Source organism: Lampetra planeri, chromosome 12 (genome assembly GCF_965212315.1).
Source record: "Lampetra planeri chromosome 12, kcLamPlan1.2.h2, whole genome shotgun sequence".
Lineage (NCBI taxonomy): Eukaryota > Metazoa > Chordata > Hyperoartia > Petromyzontiformes > Petromyzontidae > Lampetra > Lampetra planeri.
In genome coordinates this window covers 4,132,918-4,156,757 of record NC_136118.1, presented here as the reverse complement: position 1 = coordinate 4,156,757, position 23,840 = coordinate 4,132,918, and the positions used below count along the sequence as shown (strand labels likewise).

Below are 23,840 nucleotides of genomic sequence, written 5' to 3'. Positions count from 1 at the left end.
CGACCTTTCCAACTGCATCTGAATCTCGCGCGAAGCGCAGACCCTGTGCGACGAAGGTGGGAGGGCGACGGACGAAGCTTACGCGATGAGCGACACGGTGTGGAAAACCATGCCGTGACCGATGTGCCGGGTTTCCCCAGCGACTGAGGAATCACACCTGGAGGAGCGGCAGTGCCCTAACAACCCAAGGGACTGGGCTACCACGGGAATAGTGGATGTATGGATTCCTGGCTGTGTCAGGGTAGGGAGGGTTTTGTATTATTGCTGCAACCAGAGCAGCATGTTTCTGTACAAATGTCATCGCTATCGTCATCAATGGTGGATGACGGCTTCTCCAAGCAGTAGCCATCTCTGATTTCGTCACTCCATCTCTGCAGTGGACGTCATCTTCGGTCTATACCTTTCCTTTAGGAAGCCACTGGAGCTATGCACTTTAAAATCCAAATTGAAAACTCACTTCTTTAGAACTGATTTTTGTGTTTAGTTTGTTGTCCTTACCCCATACCTTCGATGAGCACGGTTGACAACGTATGGTACGAAAGAATTCCCACATACATACGTAGTCTATTTAACACTTAGGCTTTCGCGACCAATATCATCCATAAGAGTTTGTTTTTTGGGGTTAGATCACGTAAATATATACTAGTACAGTACACCGGTGTGGTGTACTAGTGACGAATTGGCACATTCTGTTGACGTAACAACCCTTACTAGTTGGCTGTCGGGTGGTGGCGGGTTTTAACGACACATTTATATATTTACGCGATCTAACCCAAACAACCTATTATGGATACATAGTCTATGTTGGGAGCATGTTGGTGACCACTGTACGAATAACCGTTCTTCTCTAGGCATATCGGTCGTATTTGTCGCTCGTTCATTGTCAGCAATCATCTGCTGAACCCAATTGTAAATATTATTCCCAAGCCTGAAAAATAGCGTCGCCCGCCTCCCCCGCCGACGCTCGCCCCGCAAAGAGGTCTCCTCGACGGCGCTCGCACGACGCTCCTCACCCCTGTCACAGTTGTCCCCGGTGTAGCCGGGGCTGCACTCGCAGAACGGCTTGCCGGCGCCCGAGATGCGACACGTGCCGTGCTTGCAGCGTACGCCGCGGCACGGGTTGAAGAGCTCGCGCTGCTCCTCGTCGCACAGCGTGCCCACGAAGCCGTCGGCGCAGCGGCAGCTGTAGGAGAACGCGTCGAGCGCGACGCACGCACCGTGCACGCACCTGGGGTGGGGGGGGGGGGGAGGCGGGGATAACCGTGAAGATGATGACAACATGATGTCCTGCACCTCTGATTAGCACGGTTGGCTACATACGGTGCGAAAGAACTTCTAAATATGTATATACAACAAGAATAATAATCGTGGTCCTGATTGCTATGATGAACGTTTACAGCCGAAATGATGTTAGTGAAGTACATGCACAGCCCTTTTGTCGATCCACTGCTGGATGAAACCCTCCCTGTGCTGTGTGGGTCGTGGTGATAATTAATCAGTGGTGAGTCGTATCTGAACGAGTCCTGGCCAGTGTGGTGAAGCAAGATCAAAGACAAATATCCGCCGTATAGCCTTAACAGACTGTTGGAGCAAGTATTGTTAGCGAGCGCCTATGAAGGCCAACAAGTCCCGCGACAGGATGGGTGGTCAGAACCACACCTGGCCGCGATTGTCTCTCCAGTACTCATTTAAGGCTGAGCCGACGTAGGCAAGGCCCAGGACTGGTTCATGCGCGGGAATCAAACTCGGGTCGCTGGCGATCCGTGGCGCGGCTCATTGCGCACTGCCGTCGCCTCTGAAGTACGGTCAAAACAACCTCCCACGATAGACGCGACGCCCACCCGGGACGCAAACGGCAAAAGTGCGGCGGTAGTGGCAGTGGCGGCGGCGCGCGTCTCCGTACTTGTTGGCCTGGCAGGGGTCGCCGGAGCGCTGGTCGCACTGGGCGCCCGTCCACCCGGCCTCGCACTCGCACGTGTGCCCCGAGGGGCCGGCGGCGCGGCAGGCGCCGTGGGCGCACGCGCCCTGCTGGCGGCACGGGGCGCAGCCGGGCAGGATGCCGGCGGGCGGGCGGCCTGGCGCGCGCAGGTCCTGCAGCTCGTCGTTGATGTAGAGGTCGCGGATGCAGCCGTGGAAGCCCATGCCGTTGCGGTCGTGCATCTGCTTGAGCGCCGCGCTGTTCACGTCCGTGGGCATGCCTGCTCGGAGGGGGGGGGGGGAAGAGGGAGCCGCCGTGTGGTAATCACGCTGGAGGCGTGGGTCCTCGTCGTGGCAATACCGGGGAGCCAGAAGCGCCTGTCGTATTTGCGAGTGGATGTTTACCATGTTTTGTTATTAGCAGTTAATATTCCCTTCTCGAGATGCTTTAATTGTGCCGAAACAAGGATTTTTATTAATTATATATATACAAACTTCCGTACCAGCATGTCATCAGATGTCCGGCCGGGTGGCTCAGTACAGTGAGCTGCTCGCAATCGCAAGGTCGTGAGATCAAATCCTTCGGAGTCAATAAAATCAGTATCGCTTCGTGGGCAAGTCAATGCTGGTTGTCCTACAGATAAATGTGCTCTCACCGTAGGAATGTAGAATTCGCTCCTATTTAGAAAAAAACATTTACATTATTTTGGCCTTTCCCCCAGTATTATCCCAATTGTGCTAGCATATCATAAAACAAGGTATACATTTGGAGCTCTCGGAGAGTACTTTCCTCATGTTATAGAAGGGAATATCACAACAACTTCTGATATCCCTTCAAGTGATCATTGATCTACACACTAAGGGCAGTACTTTCCCACCCGCTCTACCATCGTGAGTAAAGTTCATCACCTGACATTCTATCCGATATTTTAAATGTCGCGGACATGGGGATTTTTCTAACATTAAGTGCAGAACCAAGCTTAATTCAGTTTAACACAAAGGCTTTCGCGAACAATATTATCCATAATAAATGTCGTTTTTTGGGGGGTTCGATCGCGTAAATATTTACGTGATCTATTTACGCGATCTAACCCGAACCCGCCCCACCATTTCTTATGCAAATTAATTCGACAAATAATGTATTTTAAATACATTTTGTATAGTGGGCTTACTCACCACCGATGTACAGGGGCGACTCCAGGGTGAGGGAGGCTGGCTTGCCCAGTTTGATCATGGTTTTGGGGGAGCCTCCATCGATGGACAGGTTCACCATCTGTTCCAGCGTGACGATCTCCACGGTGTGGAACTCCCCGTCGTTTATCGTCTCCAGGCTGGTGCACACGGCAACAGCTTGAATCAAACATCTGCTTTCCACGTGATCGTACTTATGTATGTTGAACTTCTTTTGCACAGTACGTAGACAACCATGCTTAAGCGGAGGAGCACAGCATCATCATCATCATCATCACGAGTCATGATCAATCCACTGCTGGATCAATGCCGCCCCAAGTTAGCACCATCTCTCACGGACGTGTGATGTAACATACTGTATCTACGCCCGGCACTTGCAAAGAGCTGAAATCATCGTTCCATTTCCATGGTGCCTGTAATCTCTGGTGCTTTCCCTGTTTGGCTGGTTTATATAACACACATTAAAGGTAGCTTATGCCAGGCAAGTATCGTTTCACCTGCCAGCAACTTTAATTCACCAATTACGTATTTATTTCATTCATGCTATAAGTAGATGGTCAAAACGATAGAGAGATATGTCGTTAAAAAAGCCATTTTTCTGTTTGAACGAGACAGAGAGTCAATGGCATATTTTGCTTTCCATTTTCAAGTTAAGAATAGACTTTTAAAGACGCCCGAAGAAAGTGTTTGTCAATATTGAATCAGCATTTGTAAAAATGTATACAATAACCTAGCGAGTGTGGGCTAAGTGATACATTGCCAAACACTCAAAAACGGTCACCGCTTCGAGTAAAGCTGCGTTTTTTTAAACTTCTTTTGTGGATGTAAATCCTCAGGCCTTGCATTGTGTACCTGTCTAAGCCTGCACTCTGCGCTTTCACGGTGTCCTGGCCAGGTGCCGTACCGGACGGCTTTCACCAAAACAACGATGAGTGTCCTCCTTTGTGTTTTATTGTTTGGCCACTCCATGCCAAAGCAGCGGCGGCAGCAGCAGCAGCAGCCGCAGCAAGAGATCGCATTACGGGCACTGATTTCATTTGCTAAAAAACAGAGTTCTGGGCTTGCAATCAATCAGTGGCCCGGAATCGCTGGAATTGAACTCTGCATGTACAGAAAATGCAAACCATCCCATTTTGGAAAACATAAATACTTTAGTTTTTTTTTGGTGATTTATGGGGGGAAAAAAATCTGAGCAATCCGAAAAGTACGATATTTTAGGGTAGCTTTTCCTTCTCCTCACTTCCTGTTTCATACATCATCGCGATATTTGAGGGCTACAAAGGCAGGCCTCGTATTCGCTCGTGCTTAAATTCAGCTTTCGTTACAAATTCCAGGTGACTTTTTTTTTCACACGACGAAATAAAGCATCATTATTCCACGCCAGCTTGTGTTTGTCCCGTCGTGAGTAGCAACAGGGTTCTCCAACAGACAAAAGCGCTCAACAGAGTGCATTTTCTCATTCAGGGAGGATTAAAGCTTAAGGCTTGAACGCGAGAGTGCAGCATATGGCTCACGCCTAATTTATCCTGGCATTGTGTTGCAGAAGTCGTCGTCTCTGTAGTTATCAGTCAGGAGGAAAACCCGTGTGTTTGCGAGATACTCGTCACATTTTTATGCAGAGGATTCTTACATTCTAGTGATTGCATTGCCACCAGGTCCACTTTCACATTTCACGCAGCTAATCGGGAACCGGTCGATATTTCAACAAAAATAACGTGTTGATATCGGTCAATCCGCTGCTGGACGAAGGCTCTCTCTCCGATTCCCTCTCCGCCTCTTGCACCAGCGGTCTTAATCCTAACCCTGCAGTGCCTGCCAGTATCTCAACAGTGGCTGGAGAAAGGCAGGAGTGGGCTTGGTGTGTGTGATACCTGTCTGTCGTGTCGTCTCGCACGGACGTGTATGGCCCGTGTGTGGGTACGTGTGTAGGTGCGCGTGTACGAGTGTGCATGTGCGCTCACAGGTGTGATCCTGTTTGCGAATTTAAAGCCCTTGTCAACGTACTACTAGTTGGGGGCCTCGCCACGCTCCGTCAGTTATAAGGGTTGTCTGACCATACTTCACCACGCCGGTCAGTATGGTTTGGTGAAGTGGGTGGGTGAGTGGGGGTGTCCATGCTGCATGCAGCTGTCACTTGCCACAGATTTCTGTCATAGGTCGGAGTCGAATGGACCAACCACTATGTTTCCACTTCACAGCCATCCCTTCACCTCCAGCCTCCACTTCTACCCTCCACCCCCCATTCATCATCATCATCCATTGTCAATCCTTGTGGTCCAGTGCTGCTGCAATTATCCACCTCGATCCTGCCCGTGGACCGATCTCACCACCGGTCAAACTCTTTGATGTGTTCTCTCCTCCGGCTGTGATGTCACCGCCAAATATATTACAAGTATCATTTTATATAAAATTTACTTTGAATTTCATTTGAAACGGAGAGGTTTGATGAATATTGAAAGCCAATTCAAAGGCTTTGCAGATTGGCCAGGATCAGCTCACTTAAATAGACGTTGGGCAAAAATAATTGTTTTGTCATGCCGTCACATTTCTGTTGCAATATTTAAGTGCAAGAATAACCCAACCAAAGAAGAACCCAGAGGCTTTACAGTCCCACAGAAAATATGGCACAACGCTGAACCGCATCTGCACATCATGTGGCCGTTTGCGCCTAGCTCCTCCATAAATGGGGGCTGATAAAAAAAATCCTAATTGTGTGACTGTGGAAATGCACTTCAAACATCAGAACACATTCTCAATAATAACCCCAAACGATCTTATCCTGGTGATATCTCTGCTATCAACTCCATGCCACATCAAGGAATCAATGAGATTGCCAACTTGCACTTGGAAAATCCTACACAGATGTTTCTGTAAACCATACGAACACGAACGTCCACTGCAAGTGGACCCAACAATGTAAACGCTGTATATACACTGCTGTCGCTGTTGCTATGTCCTTAATTTTCCTGTCTTTTAATTGGAGTTTTGTTTTTTGCATGAGGTAACTACAGTCATCGTCACCCCGTTTAGTGGAACGCAATGCCATCCGCCTCCTTGGACCACTGTGAAATTGCTTTGACACAATGCAGGCTGCTTCTTAGTCTCTCATCTGTTTCTTTGGGGGCAGTTTAGAATGGCAAATGCTAAATGTCAAAACGCAAGCTAATTGTCAAAGGCACCATAAAAAGCACAGCTTGCAGAAGTCATTGTTTTAGGCACATCCTATTTATGTAATGTTTCTATTATGGTATGTGTATTTATATGTAACAATAAAAAAACATCTGCTAATACCAATAAAAAATGATAAATACCATTATTATATGCTTTGGAAAACATCTATTCTCATTTTGTATACAAAAAATATGTTGAAAAAGTTTGACATTTAAAGCGAAGTTTAAGTTTATTTCAAGGAAAACAGAACCCCTTCTTGGCTTTGCTACATTTCCTGCTATTAGCGTTGTCATTTTTAAAAAAAAAAACAGCAGCATCGCCTGAATACAGTAATGGCCAACGTTGAGACGCAGTGGCAAATAGCGGCGCGGATTAGCCGGCACTGGCATTAATGGCAAACGAGCGAGTGGAATTTTTTGTTTTATAATTTACATCGCTTCAGCAGAAGCTCATTACTCAAAAAACAGAAAGGAATGTAAGAGGCAGACTTCCCCTTTGTTTTAAGGACAGCATGGATGGTGCTGGGGACTGAAAACAAAAAAAAAGCCTCTCACTTTTACTCGGAAGACAATTTCCAAGTTCTCGGAGAAGCAGCGTAGGCTGGGAATCAGGGGAGTTCTTTAATGGGTAAAAAGCACAGTCTCAAAAATATGAAAGGGACGAGGCCTGCCATAGCACTTTCTCCAGCCTCGCGCTTGCAGCAGAGTAACATTTTTCAGATCAAGTTTAAGGAAGATCTGGTGACCTCACTTTGCAGGTGATTTCACCCGCGCCACAAATCCGATAGCAGCTCCCATGCACCCGCCGCATTTTGATTATGTTCCTAAATCCACCATCGTCCCTCTCTCCAAAAGCCACCTGTGAAATCTAAAAAACATTTCCTCAGACAGAATCTTGGCTTTGCCCCTCTTCAGCACTGTAGCTATCGAGCATGCAGGCAATTACACACTCGAGAGCCAAGATACTGCACGTGGGCACACAGGTCAGAGGTGCCCACATCACCAGCCCATGAAGTGGGACTCAGGTCCTGGGCTAAAGGTGAGCACTGGCGGTTGGCTGGGGGGCCCTGGCTCTAGGCGTAGACAACGTAGACATTCGCCTGGGTTTTGTGGCAGATTGTTGGGTACCCAGGAGGTGTGGCAATGCAAAATTCTGATAGGGCCCCACAGCAATTGCCCCACGTGCTTCTTTCGCACCGTACGTATTCAATCGTACTGCCACTGTCAGGGCTCATGCATTGCTGGCAAAACCAGTAGACCGGGTTGCCACCTATGTGGTTCAAAAACCCGGGACTTATCATGGCAAGAAGGGTATCTCACAATACCGGAACAGGCGAGAACCACATGCACCTGCGTTGTCTTTAGTGGTGTTTGATTACACAACTCGCAAACACGAGGCCATTTATGTCCGATTTTTCAGGACATCTAATTAAAATAGATAACGATCCTGGGAAAAACCAGGACAGGTGGCAACCCTAATTTGACCTTTCACTGCAAAGGATGTTAATTCGCATTTGGAAACAACTGCTTGATTGACTGTCAAAAAGAAGGAATTGTGTTTAATTAAAAGCAGCGGCCGCTTCTAGCACCTGTAGATGGTGGGGTTGGGGTAGCTGCCCGTGTCGTAGCTGAGGCGCACGCGGCCGCGGTAGATCTCCACGGCGATGCGCTCGCTCACGCCATTGTACAGAAGCATCCCATTATCCTCGTCCGTCGCCACCTGCATTCTCAGATCGGACGCGAGGAGCCTCGTCGTCAGGAGAGGGCACTCTTGATGTAAGGCGCTGGAGGCAACACGGACCATGCTTGTAGGTATGTATGTTGAACTTCTTTCGCGCTGTACGTAGCCAACCGTGCTAATTATAATTATCGAAGGTGCGGGTCACAATAACTCCTCAGTCTGCTTCTTCCCTTGCGCTTCTCCACCTTGGAATTCCCTCCCATTGTCCAAGTTCTTACACTAACCTTGCTAAATTCCAGACATTAGTAATTTCCATCTGTTACACCTGTTTTGCTGCTGGCCACTTGACATTTCGGGACTTTGGGTCTGTCCTCAACAACTGTGATGTACAATATAGATGAAAATGGTTTAATAACAAAATAATAAGACTATTAATATTTACTCTTACAGCTGTGATGGTCTCCTCTGATTCATCGGCATTGTTTGACTATACCTAACCACGCAGCACAGTTATAAAAAAATAAGCATAACTGAACCTTATGGACGGACCTCGGGGTCCTATAAGCCCCCGGCTCTCGCATGAACTGCGTTGCGACGTTATTTTATGTCTGTTGAAGGCGAACGATACGGCAATCTATTCCTCTGGACGAGCTCTACACGATGCGCTAATCAAAGTTTTGTTTCTTCTGCGCATTCGTCCTCGCTGCTGCGCTTGGACGACACGACAACAGATTGATCCGCGCCAGGTGGGTCACGACGTTTATGTGCGCGGTGGGACGGAGTCGCCAAAAATAAATTAATTATTTACGATTTTGACTTCCGTTTATTCGGGACCCCGGGGTCCCGCCATAAGGTTCAATTGTTCAAACGGAAGAAAACAAATGATGGTGATTACCAATTTTGTTCTATTCATATCAAAGTTAAGCCACTGCACTGGTTTATAAGTTGAGCTTCATTTCTCACTCAGTACTTTCGGGGTCGCTGGTAGACTGGAGCAGGTACGTGACCAGTAGCCACAGCCATCGGGAGAGGTATACTGGATGTGGTGTATTTACTCTATGTATGGATGTAGGTTGAACCCCTTTCGTACCGTACGTAGCCATCCATAATAATCGGAGGTGGAGGGGAAGGACAACAAACTAAACAACAAACAAGCGGTTCTAAAGAAATTAGTTTTTGATCTGGATTTAAAAGGGCACAGCTCCACTGGCTTCCTAATATCAGAAGGAAGAGCATTCCAGGCAGCCGCGGAAGCGAATCTGAACCGTCTTTGTTCAATGACTAGCCAAAAGCCGCTGCTGTGAGGATGACCGGAGTCTGGCTTAAGGTTTACGCTCTTTGACGATATCAGCAAGGTATTGTGGTTCATTCGTGGCAAGCACTTTGTGTGCAACGACTGTGACGGAAATGTTTTCTGGCTCGGTGACCCGGACAGACCCGGCCGAAATTAAGAACTGTCTGTGTGGCTAAACAATGGGGGTGGGGGTTGGAACCTCCCGTCATCTTCGTCTTGCGCGTGTGTGCGCGCGGTGACCTGCAGGGTAATGTTGGCCTTGGGCTGCCCCTTGAGGGGCGGCAGCTGGAGGTACGAGTCGCGCTGCACGAAGTTGACGCTCGTCAGCTTGTCGCAGCGCGGCCCCACAAAGCCCTGCAGGCACTGGCACTCGGGCTCGCCGCCTGCCTCCACGCACTGCCCGCCGTTCTGGCAGTCGTGGTACTGGCACGCGCTCGTCTGCAGGTACACCATGGGAGGTGGAACCTCGCACAGCGGCCCGCTGCCGGGGTGACGGGTGGAGGAGGAAGACGAGGATGGGGAGGGAGGTGGGGGGGGTGGGGTGATACACACGGTAGGGCATGGGCAGGTGTTAGTTGTGCGTAAAGCTACGAAAAGTTCTAATTTGGTCAGGGTAATCCAGGCTTCAGGAAGGTTGTCTCCATTGTCTGGAAGCATTTAGAGAAATCGTGATTTTTGTCCTGGTCCTAATATTTTCTGGTATCGTGCTCGACTCACAATATGGAAGATGGGTGGGGACTACCTGAGTAGCGGGTGGGGGTGGAGAGTGCATTAGGTGGGGCCTATGCCATTTACAAGGCCACTCTCACCGTGTGAATGGGGATAGTGATTGAGTGGGCGTGGCTATGAAAAAGAGGGCGGGCCTGATAGGGGGAGGAGCTCCAGGTTCACCGTGTATGGCGGTTGAACCTACCAGAAACGTTGAGGTATGTAACAATCGATTCATCAATTTATATCGATTCTTTCAACTCACCATACATGCGTATGAGAATGTATTATTGTATTATGTATCCAACGTAAAAAAACTAAATGTTACATCTGTGCCAGTAGGGTAAACAACACTTTCACAAGACAAAAAAAACAAATTGCACAATAAGAATCGTTACTCCAATCAGATTGGTGCCCCCCGAATCTTGACAAGTCATCAAATTGTGAATTGTTACATTCCTCGTGGGTAGGGAGAATGGGTGGGGGGCAGTGCGGGTGGAGTGCCAGGAGTGATGAAGGTGAACTTGGTTAGTTTTTGTTAACAACTGGGCCATAACCACGTGGAATGAAACTCCACCGTTTTTCTTTGAAATTGAGAAAATTGGGCAATTAAAAACATTCTCAGAGTTTTTGTGAATCAAAATCTGCCAAAAAGTTTTTTTTTCCCTATCCAAAAAAAACATTCACGGTACTTTAGCAGTGGAGAGTTATGCGACGCTTTGCTGGCCACAGAAGCAGCAGCGCAGGCTGCGGATGAGGACAGTTGCGGCTTTTGTGATGCCGCTGCTTCGGCGGCATTCTCACATTCGTTTAAAGCAGTCCGTGAGCTGTGTGTCACACCCATAGCCATTACAGACGCATGTATAAACCAACACTTCACGCCCACCTCCGAGAGTTTCCACTTAATACGGACTTGTGATCGAGCCTACCTGAAATCGCATCCGATGACTCACAGTTGTTGTAGTGTGTGTGTGTGTGCGGAGGTAGCACTCAATGCGTCTGCAGCTCGTGTTGTGTTTGTGAGAGTGACTCCTACGACAAGATTTGGGCATGGGAGGAATTGGATTAAGGGGCATGCGTCATGAACGGGATTACAGAAAACTACAAAAAAAAATCGACTGAATGCGTTTCAACTGTTTCCTGATTTTGACTCAGAGTTGTTGTATTTGGGATTGAAGCATGCGACTACAGACTGCAGGTTTTTCGTTTTGTCGCTGAAACCGTTTGATGCTATACGGGGGTTCTGACCCCACTGAAAGCCACGACATACCTGCCACGTCGTTCCAGAGTAACATGCCATATTAACTCGGAAAGTCTACACTTGTGTCACCGATGCGTGTGATTATTTCTGTTAACAGGCCCCGGTAAAGAAAATATCAATTACTCAATCAATCATTCGCAGCGGCAGCAGCGGCAGCAGCGGCAGCAGCAACCACAAGGGTCTCATTATTCCCCGACAACACAAAGCCGCGAGAAAAACCCGCTTTAAAACCGGTGAGGGCCTCGCGGTCTACCTAACGACCCGCGACGACGCCGAGAGTGCCTCTCCGTGCCACCGTAAACACCTGAACCCGTCGGGGCACACGCAGACGTAGCCGTCGACCGCGTCCACGCAGCGCGCGCCGTTCTGGCACTTGTGCTCCTGGCAGTCGTCGTAGTCGACGGCGCAGTCCTCGCCCACGAAGCCGGCGGCGCACTCGCACCTGCGGCGACGGAGAGGAGACGCGCGCTCGTTGCACACACGACGCCCTGCGCGGCTGCAGCCGCCCGCCCGCCCTGCCCGTTTTGCCCCCCCGTTGATGGAGAGTTTTGCTTTCGGTTGTTAGTTTGTCGTACGGGACTAGTTTGTTTCCACAATTTTTTTATCCGATCGATTGGGTTATATCAGCGTCGTGTAGCGAGACTCAAGCAACCGTTTCTGATCTCTCGCAAAGCACCGCAATCCTTCGTGGAAGTAGATATTACAGAACTGCTTGAGAAGTCCTCTCAAATTCATCTCAGGTCCACCACGTAGATGGCAGCACTTTTCCCGGTCGGCGTGCACAATGAGACGTGCTCGTTGCACGACGGTAAAACCCAATATTCTAATTCTCAGAGCTGGAATTTGGCCAAATTAATTGCGAAACCAGATTTAATGGGATAGTTTTTTCGTGCAGTCATTGGTGACTGGACTCAGAATATCAATTGACGACACAAAAAACCGGCACAAAACCAAAACGGCTTTGCTTTGTACATGATAAATGGATTAGGTTATGTAAAAAAACTAACAACAGAATGGAGGCCAATAGAGGGCAGGAGAAAGAGGGTGGGGGGACACAGAAAATACAATTTCTTGGACTAATATGATGGTATCTGGAGGAGCACGCTGGATAGAGGTGGAAAGACACTGTGAAGAGTGCAAGACATTTGGAGAAGGTCTCTGCCCAGCAGTGGGATGTGAACGTATGAATAAGAAGAAGAGGAAGTGGCGGGGAGGATGTGTTACGTGTGACGGGTTGCAGGCTTCACTCGATATTCGGAGTGTCGAAAGAAACAAAAAGAAAACCACCAAAATTCTAGATTTGAAGCTTTCGTGACTGCAAGGATTCATATTCTTAGGTTTTTTCGGGAAAGTCACGTAGGTAAAAAATGTAAATAAATAAAAGTAAAATAAAAATAATAAAAATCACGACGTTTCGATTGCTGTATCTCTTACTGTATTTATTACTTGATACAGCAATCGTGCTGTGACGGTTCCACCTGAAGATGGAAGCTTGTGTTGCCTCCGAAACGTCGTGATTTTGATTAAATTTTTATTAATTAAAATGTTTTACCTACGTGACTTTACCGAAAAAACCTAAAAATAAAAAAAACACCAAAAGCCATGAATTGTTGCCACGTGCTGCCCGCAATAAAAAAGAGGTTAATTAACGGTCCTCTCGATATCGGCACACAGGTGCACCGTGTTGTCACATGGGCCGGAGACTCGCGTCCGTCACGGCGCTTGCCGCGTTTGGAAATAAATTGCGCTCAACCGCGAGCAGCGGGGACAGCCTTGGGCGATGCTTTCTAAAAGGTCCCCAAAGACCTGGGCTTGACATATCATTTAGCCACACGTTTATAGGCGCTGCCGGTGCAGTGGAAGGGTGGGGGGGTGTGGTAGGGGATTTTGAGGCTCATTTCTAACCCAGGGCGCGTTACGAGAATTCGGGAGCATCGGCGCCTCTTAACAAAACATAGCAGCACCACCACCGCTGACAAGATATGTGAACTTTGCATGTCATATTCTTGGTTCTTTCGGTAAAGTCACGTGACTTTACCGAAAGAACCAAGAATATGAATCCATGCAGTCACGAAAACTTTACATCGAAATTTGCATGTCATACTTCACTTCTGTCAGGAATGTGTGACGAGCTGTCACAGCGTTATATATACTGATAAATAATAATTAAAAATACATTGAAATTGTATTCAACTGTAGTTTCCCCAATAGAGTCATATCTCAGAAGCGAAGCATGGTTGAACCTGGATTGCGTTGGGATGGGTGGTGAAAATGTAGTGATCTCTAGTGGCTGAAGGGACTACACGAATGCACTACATACAACATATATAAAACCCCCCATAAATTATGACAGGCCTAAGATTCAATGAATACGAATCGATAAAGCGACGCGTCGTTACACACTGTAGTATTTAGTGTCCTGTGATCTTACTGTGCTCTGCCCTGCTGTAACATAACTCTTGTACTCAACATGCTGGAGTAATTAAGCAGCTTTCAATGACATAGCTTTATCAGTCAGTCCTTTTGTCCACGTACCCCTGGGGTCTGTGGAATTGCATGCAGCCACACTAATGGGCAAACTTTGCGTCAGGCCCTGCGTAAATGCCGTGGTGCATTATAATCACAATATAATTATAATAACCGCAATGACCAACCCCCCCGGCCCTTGCTGCCCCCCACAGTGCAGGGGTGGGGGGGAAAGAAAGAGACGGGGGTGGGGGGGAAGGAAATCTTTTCTGGAAATCAGCCCCAGACATCTCCGTCAGAAATGAAACGCTCCGGTTGTAATAATAAAAGTTTTGGTCACAAAACTGCCGAGTGACCACCGCCTGCTCTCACCTGGGCCCGTCGGAAGTGAGGATGCACTTGGAGTTGTGGCGGCATGGGTTCAGCTCCTCGGAGCACAGGTTTATCTTCTCCTCGCACAATTCCCCTAGAGGGTGGAGAAACACCGTGACGTGACCATCCACCGGAATGCAATGTTCACGCGCAACGACCTCACGTGAGCCAGCGTGCGCGTTACAGGAGCGCTCATCGAGATTTTTTATAATTCGCCCGACCGTCACGACATTGTTGATGCAAGTACGCCATTGCTGCCGCTCATGGGTGGCGGTGTTGCGTATTCGGGCAGTCCCTCGGGCTCATTTCCTCGCTGCGCATTGCCTGTCGACAACATCGCCGCTGCGCCTCGGCCTCGTCCAGTCACACAAACATGCGGCAAGAGGTGCAGCCCTGCAATTGCCTAGTCACATCACTGCTGCCAGAAGGGTCTCCCTCGAGTGAGTATTTGGCCTACGCTTCCATTCTGGCCAGACATCTTGGGAAGAGGTGAGAGTACCCGCACTTTACCCCCACCATCCGCACGTGCGACCTGCCGACCGACCGTGGCGTGTGCACATTCACACCGCTGGGTGGACCGGAGGCAGCGGGTTGGATTTAAGATTCTTGCGCCATCGTTTCATCCGCCGTGCCGGGAGATGGCATCGAGCCGGCGACCTCTGAGTAGCAAGCCCGGGAGCGGCGACCCGTTACACCACTGCGGCGAGCATCACCCAGCAACAACGCGCGGAGATTAACGAGGCTTTGATCGGCAACGCGTGGCAGGGCACCACCACTTCCGAGTGCGTTCGGAGAGAGGAAAGCCAGACGCTGCGCCTGACAAAACCGCTGTGTTCCTTTCTCAATCTCCTTTCCCCCGTCACCTTTACGCGTGCCTGCCGTTCATTATTAAAATTGCCTCGTCATTGAACTTTCCTTCGATCATTGCCGCTTGCGAGGCTGGTCTTACAGCCTGTGTGACGGTTTTATTTTTTCCCTAGAATATCGCACCTCGTGCATTTGTTATGCAACATGGGAGGCATGTGTATTGCTACGCCAGACAAAATGTGTTTGGGAAGGAGTCTGAATTTGCTTCTTAGCTATTTTTTTTGTCCATCTCCTGAGTGCCCCCCCCCCCACCGCCCTCACCACCCTTCACTCTCTTCCACCCATGTGTATAATCTCTCCCAGTATCCCTAAATTATTTCCATGCAAGCACTTTACTTTACACTTGCATAGTCCAGTCTGCTGAACTGGTAAAAAAAGAAGAAAAAAAAAACAACAATCAATCCCGCCAACAAATTAAGCCATGGAAAACATGCACCGGCAAAAAAAATTAAACATCACGAAGGCGGACGGCACGTGGGGGGAAACTCAGAGAGCAGCAAAGAGCGGCAAAAAGAGAAGCACGTCACAAACTGACCTTTTTCAACTTCATTGCCCTTTTTAGCAGCTTGCAGCGAGAAACGAACAAAACAAACATTCGGCAAACGTTAAGGAAGGCCAAGTTCTCGCATGTCCAGCACGTCACAGCTATGCCGGCACGATGCGAGGACAGCGCACTGGTGGCGCGCGAGCCAGAGAGTGAGAGAAGCGGCGGCGAGAGATGCTAACGAACAAAAAGCAGCAATCTTCGTGCAGGGCGCACAAGATGTGAAAGGAAAAGCACAAAGAACGTGCTTAGAAACCCAGGAATAAACCGGCGCGGGACTACCTCCACGGTCTCACAAGGCCGGCGCGTTCCTGTCCGGAGGCCCCTTCATCACTCGGGGTCTCCAGCGTCCTTCATGAATTTTGGCCGTGGTGTGGCACAGATGTAACGCATTTAAAGAGTTTTATTTTTCTCAGCCTTTTTGAATCGATGCTGCCGCGCACAGCTTTAAGGAGTAAGCTACCAGTTTCCCCTCGCTCTGCAGCGGTGTTGGGGAAGGAGTGAAAAATGGTCCTGCGTCCCTTCGGCTGGAGGCTCATGATGAATTGGAGGACAGGATTTCACTCAATGGATGGTTATTGCCACAGGGGAATGCAGGGCATTAGCCGCTGTAAATGAAAATTTACACATTAAGCTTACAGTTTAAAGGCCATGATTGAAAATACAATTGCAACACGAGGTGCACGATGTTTGCACAAATAGAAAATCTATAGACACACAACTGATTGTTTACATGGCCAGATAATTTAACTTTTAACGTTTCACAGTCTACGCACAGTATCACGACGTGCAAACACTTTACGGATTTAACTTTTCATTTTAATAAGCTTTTAAAAAATGTTTTGCCTGAATGTTTTTACTGATGTTATCCCATCCTCATCAGTTTATGGGTCATTTTTTTTTCTCTTCGGCGGTGCAGGATGTTCCTTCCTTTTTGAAGCACGGCACGGCAGACGTAGCGTGACCTGCGTTGAGGAATGGAGGGCCCACTCTGGCGGCCGTGCTGGCCTCACGCCCGGCTGCATCGCACACATCTGTTCACTATTAGCGTGATCGGCACGCGGGGATTGGGAGATTTGTAAGACACGATTCCGTCCCTCGCCTCCTGCCCTGCCCCTCTCCGCTTCCTTCCCTTTTTCTCTGGTGCATGCCAGCCCGTTCCTCCCCGCAAAAAAAGATCTGCACCGATCTTATCTCGAAGTCTGCCCGCGCACAAGGATGACCGGTAACCCAATTCGACTTTTGCGCTACGACAAAGCGGCCGGAGACGAGAACGCCGCTGGGTGCCGTCGAGCCCGTCCGCCGTCATCGTCGTGACGTTGGAGAGATAAATGCCGCTCACGTCTAAGTATGATTATGAATTGTGCCGGCGTGACATCACTGAGAGGTTCGCTTACTTTAAGTGCACATAATTGGCAAGTCAACAAGTATCTGCATGCGATTACACACAGATACCCTCCACCAGAGATTGTCTTACATCGTCGTTAGCACTTGTGGAAATATTTACGCGCGCTCTTAGAACACAGCACTGCAAAACCGAACAGTGGAAGGGGCTTCCACGGGTTGTTTACTTGCGAAGGCCATCACAGTTGCTCGCTAAAGTGGCGCAATGAAATTAATTTGAATGACTCCCCAAACAAATCGCAACCAACTGATACAGTTGAGATGTCCAATCTGCTCAGACTGGCTTTCGCCCAAGGAGGTACGCACATGGCTAAAAAATCCATCCCACCCCCAGTGTAGCCACCACCTTACAAGCAAGGCCACCGCACAGTCGTACGTTTCAAATTAGTCCCAGGTTTCCTTTTCAGCGGGTGATTTATGGTGGAGAACTTAAAAAAAAACACCCGACTGTTTCACTGGCTGCTGCCGCCAAGTTATGTCAGCAGCCTGGTGGCTAAGAAAGTAAAATAAAACGTGAAGAATGCAAACTCTTCAACTAATTTAATTATCTTTTTTCGAGTTTTATTCTTATTCTCCTCAGCATCATGTTATGAGATGAAGTGTCCATTCGGAACTCTGGACAGGGGAAATGTTACCACCTTGCGTGTAAGAGACGAGCCTAATGGAAGGCAACATCACAGAACTGCATCCGAGATCCTTTCAAGCGACCTGCTGTGTACACTAGGAGGCGCTGCACCTTCCCCACTCACTCTGCAGTCGAGATCCGTGTTTCGTGACAGGCAAGCTTGATTATTTTTTGTCATTCTTAAAGCTAGATTTTTGTTGTTTATATATACGATAAAAATCACTGTGCAGTAATTGGTGGCCATGCTGAGACCATCAACTCACTGCAGAATCTGGTTTTGATCAGATGGGCCAGATTAAAACCCAGAATGTTGAAGTTAATTTTCAAGTGATATTTTGTTTCAGAACAATCAGGTGCTCTAACAAGTTTGACGAGGGGGGGGGGAGTGTGTTGAACCCATTGCTATGTTTGTTACCCACTGCACGCACACACAGCTCAACTCCTGCTGCACTTACAGCAGGGGTGGTTGAACCTCGGGGGCCCGTGGGCACATGGTTGGTTGGTCTACCATTCTGAATCGTAACAACGGACAGTATTTCAGCACATCACCGAGAAACATCTTAGCTTCATGAATCTGCTACTAGAGGGGAACATTTTGGAACCGGCAACAACGCTGTGTTTCTAATTATGGCCTGCAAAGTCATGTCTGTGACCAACAGGGCCCGTTGCAGTGACAGAAGTGGCTACCTCCACATCTTTATATTCTTGGTTCTTTTGGTAAAGGCACGTAGAAGGGAAACAATAAAATAATAAAAATATAAAACAATAAAATTATCACGACGTTTCGACTGCAACACAAGCAATCATCATCAGGTGTGAAAAACACAGCAAGAAAATTTGAAAAAAGTGGCCACTTTACCGAAAGAACCAATAATATGAATCCCTGCAGTCACGAAAGATTTAAATCAAATTTATACCTCCACATCGTTCTCCCTGTGGTCAAGTGGATTTTTCCTCCGGGTCTTTCCCTCCACATTCACGTGCAATGTGCATCGAGACTATTTGGCTGCCATACATTTCCAAACGCTGATATACGCCACTTTGCCGAGCCATCATTAGTGATAGCCAGGCCACTTCTGAAAAAGGGTGAAACACAGGCTCAGTGGGCCTTACCTGGGAAAATAAAATTGGTTTAAAGTTTTAGTTTAATGTGTGGCACCTGCTAGGCCCTGCTTCTCTTGGGAGGTAGTGGGGGGCAGTAGAGCTGTTGAGTGGGGGGGGGAGGGCACCACAGCAGTGATACACAGTACCGCTAAGCAGAGTGAACGTGGGTGGTGGGCCAGTGGACATCTGGTGGTATATCGCCCACCCCCAACAAACCCCTAAGCTCCCGCAAAGGTATTTAAAAGTCCTGTTTGGCCATCAGTAAGGGAACGGTTCGCCACCTCTGACCTAGAGCGCCAAGCCATTAACGTTCACCCAGAGTGGCTCTGGTTGATGGGTGGGCAGTGGTGGGTGATGGGGCGTGGAGCTCACCTGTGTACTCGTGCGGACACAGGCAGGTGTAGTTGTTGATGCCGTCCACGCAGGTGGCGTTGTTCTCACAGTCGTTGTCCTCGCAGTCGTCGATATTCACCTGGCAAACTTTTCCATCGAAGCCCTTGGGGCATTCGCACCTGGGGTCACGCGGGGGGGGGGGGGGGGGGTAAGGGGGAGGCGGCAGCGAGTCTCGAGCAGGGTCACAAATGAACCACGATACCTTGCTGAGCTCGTCGAGGAGCATACACCATCACGTGAACTCCGGTCATCCTCGCAGCAGCGGCTTTTGGTTAGCCATCGAACAAAGACGGTCGCTTCGTCGCGCGCTTTCAGATGCGCTTCTGCGGCTGTATGGGAAGCTCTTCCTTCTGATATTCGGAAGTCAATGGAGCTATACACTTTTAAATCATCTAGACTGAAAGCTCATTTATTTAGAACTGCTTTATGCCTTTAGTTTGTTGTCCTTTCCCCGCACCTCATCATCATGACTGGCTTAAGCATGGTTGGCTACGTACGGTACGAAAGAAGTTCAACATAAATCCAGGAGATTTGCAGTCATCTCTTGATTATCTGGGTTGCTGCATACTCATCAGGGGGCCAGCAACTGGATGCCTACATGATCGCAGATGTGCCGACAATCACACACAGACGAGGGATGACATCTTAGAACCCCAATTCTATGCAGGGAAATCATAATTGCCTTAGAGTCTGATTGAAATATACGTAGCATTATGCCCACTTTTGTTTCATCTATACCATCCGCCGGCCCCCCCATTAGCCCGGATAATTGGCCGCACAAGTGCTGTCTGGTGGATATTAAGAACGACCCAATATTTGGTGCATTCGGGTGGCCTGTGTAGCCTCGTGCTTCCGTTACACAAAGACCCCCCCCCCCCCCCGCTGCAGCTGGATGGTTACCGTGCAGGCCTGTTGCAGGCTACATATTCCTCACGTCACGCATCGAATCGGACAACATACGCAACCTTTGGACTCGCCGTGAATTTTAACGCCGCTCCGCGCCGTAAATTAGCGCGAGCACATTTTTAGTCGCCGAAAGCCCTTGATTGCGTTGCATCGCATTCTTTTTTTTAAAATGCACGTCGGATTAAACACGAAGCGTGTTTAAATTTCGATTTAAAGCTTTCGTGACTGCAGGGATTCATCTTCTTGGTTCTTTCGGTAAAGTCACGTAGAAGGGAAGTAATAAAAGAATAAAAATAAAGCACAATAAAATTATTAAAAGAATAAAAATAAAACACAATAAAATTATTTTATTGGGGGCCACTGGCCATCAGCCCCGTGTGCAAGCTGGGTTCAGGCGAGTGCCGTCAAGGGCCCCTTACTGGAATCCGGAGTCGTCACCGTCCTCGCGCACGTGGCACGTGCCCGCGTTCTGGCACGGCGAGCTCACGCAGGCGTTGATCGGCGTTCCGCAGTCCTGACCCTGGCACCGGGAGCACAGCGGCGTGGGGTTAATGCAGTGTGGGGGGGGGGGGGCGATGGGATGTGGCGGGGAGGGGGGCTGGTGGGGGTTGGGTGGGTGGGGGACATGGCATAGGGCGGGATGGGGAAAATGAATCTAAATTCCCGCGGCAAAATTAGTTCCAGGTGGCGCTCGTCAGAGTTTTAGCGTTTATAAGGGTGGAGTGCCACTGATGTCAGCCGGGCATTCAAACCGCTGTGCTTGGATCGTGACACCACTGCCCCCGCTCCTATTGTATTGTGTTTCAGGATAAACATCTCTCAGTGTTCATCAAAGTGAGGTGGACATAGACCGTAGGGAACTGGAGAAGAGCGTGATGATTACAATGCAGGTGAGAGGGGGCGGAGAGGAGTGAACACTGAGGATGAGCCTGTGAGGGAAGTAACTCCTTCGCCGCAGAGAAGACTGAACGCTGGACTTAAAGACGAGGAGGGAATCAGCATTGTGGATGACCAAGAGACAGGAATGCAGACAGTAGAGGCAGCAAAGGAGAAGGAGCAAGCCCCCACAGTTGGGATATTAATTTAGGATTTTTTCATCAGGCCCACCAATGGGTGCTGGCGGTCCCGGCGGCGGCCCTCACCTTGAACCCGTAGGAGCAGGTGCAGCGGTAGAAGTCGACGGGGTCGCCGCTGCACACGCCGTGGTTGAGGCATGGCTGCGACAGGCACGGGTTGCACTTGGCCTGGATGCTGACGTCAGGCGGACCTGGGTTTCACGCGCACCAACGGTCGTGATGGATCACAGGCTTTGAATAAGACGTGCAAAAAACGGTCGCGCCGCATATTGCAACGCTCATTTGTTATGCATTATAATCGTTAGTTTGTTGTTAAGTTGACAGAATTATGACAAAACTATTGTTTATTAATATGTATAGACGAAGACAAACACCTCCCATTTAGCCTTTAAGAAACTGTTGGGGCAAGTGCCATTAGCGAGCGCCTATTAAGCACGTTGAGATGTCTACACACCCGAACCAGGTCCCTAATTTAAGGCTGAGTCGACCTCGGGGAGGCCCAGGACTGGTTCAGGTAATCGTCACTGGCGTTGGCCGCGAGTGAAAATCGAATTCGGTCACTCGCTTCGTAGCGCAGCGCGGTAACCACTACATTACTATAAAAAAGACACGCACACACACACACAAATAACTTTGGGTTCAATCAATATGTTGAAGAATGCTTCTTCTTGTCGATATTTAGTGATCATTTGCTAATATCTCCATCAGCGATGTGCATTGCTATATGCCCTCTGTCCGCTTCCCCCCCCTCCCTCCCCGCTGCCTCTTCGTAGCCCGGCACCTGGTGCCCCTCCGGCCCATGGTAACCCCGTGTAGTTGCACCGCCTGCACACCGGTAAGATCCACCTCACGTGACGGCATAGGACAGCGCCGCGGTGCCGTGGCGCGCGGGAGCCTCACCGACACACTCGAACTTCTTGGAGGGGGTGGTGAGCAGCAGCTTCTCGGCCATGTCCCCGGGCCCCGAGCAGCGCGCGATGCCCGGCTCCTTGTAGTCCACCTTGACCCAGTCGGAGAGCCAGCGCATGGCGCAGTCGCAGTGCAGCGGGTTTGATCCCAGCGCTCTGCCGACGTCCGTCCGTCGGTTGGTCGGTCGGTCCGTTGGTTCGTCCGTACGGGCCGGGCGGGCGGGTGGGTGGGAGTTAAAACGACACGAAGCGGTTAGGCGAAATATCCGAAACGTGAGCTCCGCTGTGGACGGCGCAACTCACACCTGTAGAAGGCCGCGGGCGAGCGGCGGCCATCGCTTCATTAATCACGCGCGCCCCTTGTCGAGCGCTCCGCGTCGAAGCGTTACGTACGCGACGTTTTCGCGGTAATGTTGTATGGGAGCGTGCGTGCTCGTGTTTTAATTTTTGAGGTGTAATTTATCATTTAAAATATTTACACGTGGCTGGGGGTGTAAAATGAAACTGTTGAAAAATTAATTTGAAGTTGTGTGTGTTTTAAAAAAAATATGCTGCGCTCAGAATCACGGCGAAACTCACAGATGGGAGAGAGACGTCAGGTCGCTGAAAACGCCGTGGGGAATCATGGAGACGTCGTTTCCGTGAAGTGACCTATCAGCCATGCCAAAAAAACACAAAGAGACAGACAAAGATCCCCCATATAGCCTTAACAGACTGTTGTGGCAAGTGCTGTTAGCGAGTACCTATGAAGGCCGGCACGGTACATAAAGAGGTGGTGTGGCCAACACCACGCCCGGTCGCCGTTGTCTCCCCAGTCGCGATGTTTAACACACCGCACCAGATATTCATTTGAGGCTGAGTCGACCTAGAGGAGGCCCAGGACCGGTTCAGATAATCGTCACCGGTGTTTGCCATGAGTGGGAATCGAACTCGGGGCTCTTGGCTTGATAGTGCAGCGCGCTAACTTTTGCACTACCGCTTAACCATTATAAAAAAAACATGCGCACGCACATACACGCGCACGCACACGCATGCACGCAAATGGTCGACACGGGATTTCAGCAACATCAGGCCACCACCGCCCACTTCACGCCCGCATGGCTGCGAGATGAATAATTCCCCTCTTCCGGCTCTAACTGAATCTGGTCTACATTCCGAGGATTTTGCTCTTCAGCCGAGGAGATTAAATCACGTGATGTGACACGTTAGCGACAACAACGGATGGGAAGTCGAGTGGGAAGGGACGTGTCCTGCCACGGTGAACGCACCGCGATAAGATTATGCGGCTGTCAATAAGGAATTCGCTCCGTGCACACGGAAGGAGGGGAGCAAAGAAAAATAGAACCCAAATATTCGAGCCGTAAACAATTCGATGCCGCGCTGTGAAACCGGTGAAATTATTGCGCAGACTTTAACAAGAGAATGTTTTGGGGATGCAGCTAAACAATTGTCCGCCCCACTGTCCATCATCGCTGAAATGTAATCTTCCCGGCCGTGCTCGCAAAACCCGCGAGGACGTTCCACCCATCCAACGCGGAGCGAGGAAGCGCCCTCCCCCAAGCCCTTAGGTGTAATTGCTAAATGCTGGGCGTCTCAAGGTTAGAGAGGCTCAACAATGACATTCCAGGGAGTGACCTCAAGCAAATAGCTTGAGCGTCATGGGACGTACATGACATACCGATATCTTTTCAAGCATCTACACGTTTCTGTTGACGATAATAATTTAGAGCCCTTTGTCAAGCCACTGCCGTACGGAGGCCTCCCCCATGCTACGTCATTCATGGGGGATGTTTGAGCCATACTTCACCATGCCGGTCGACACGGGCTGGTGAGGCAGGGGGGGTGGGAGTGTGGGTCAGCGCCCAGGACCGGTTCAAACACCACTTACGCCAGCCGTGGCTGGGAATCGGGCACAGATTACCAGGTTTGAAGCATATTGCGCTAACCGCTACC

The 23,840-nt window shown here is 49.4% G+C and overlaps 1 protein-coding gene across 2 annotated transcripts in view; it reads right to left on the bottom strand.

The window, feature by feature from the left end:
• LOC144721532 (slit homolog 2 protein-like) overlaps nucleotides 1–23,840 on the bottom strand; it is a 188,185-nt gene that overhangs the window by 5,282 nt on the left and 159,063 nt on the right. For both annotated transcript variants that reach the window (XM_078599210.1, XM_078599211.1), the window contains 12 exons: nucleotides 22,467–22,538; nucleotides 21,880–22,043; nucleotides 21,046–21,170; nucleotides 20,323–20,423; nucleotides 18,977–19,116; nucleotides 14,061–14,154; nucleotides 11,527–11,664; nucleotides 9,494–9,734; nucleotides 7,868–7,998; nucleotides 3,094–3,248; nucleotides 1,904–2,198; nucleotides 1,014–1,228 (listed from right to left, as the gene is read on the bottom strand). In XM_078599210.1, coding sequence (XP_078455336.1) covers nucleotides 1,014–1,228; nucleotides 1,904–2,198; nucleotides 3,094–3,248; nucleotides 7,868–7,998; nucleotides 9,494–9,734; nucleotides 11,527–11,664; nucleotides 14,061–14,154; nucleotides 18,977–19,116; nucleotides 20,323–20,423; nucleotides 21,046–21,170; nucleotides 21,880–22,043; nucleotides 22,467–22,538 — 1,871 coding nt within the window. The remainder of the gene's footprint in view (nucleotides 1–1,013; nucleotides 1,229–1,903; nucleotides 2,199–3,093; nucleotides 3,249–7,867; nucleotides 7,999–9,493; nucleotides 9,735–11,526; nucleotides 11,665–14,060; nucleotides 14,155–18,976; nucleotides 19,117–20,322; nucleotides 20,424–21,045; nucleotides 21,171–21,879; nucleotides 22,044–22,466; nucleotides 22,539–23,840) is intronic.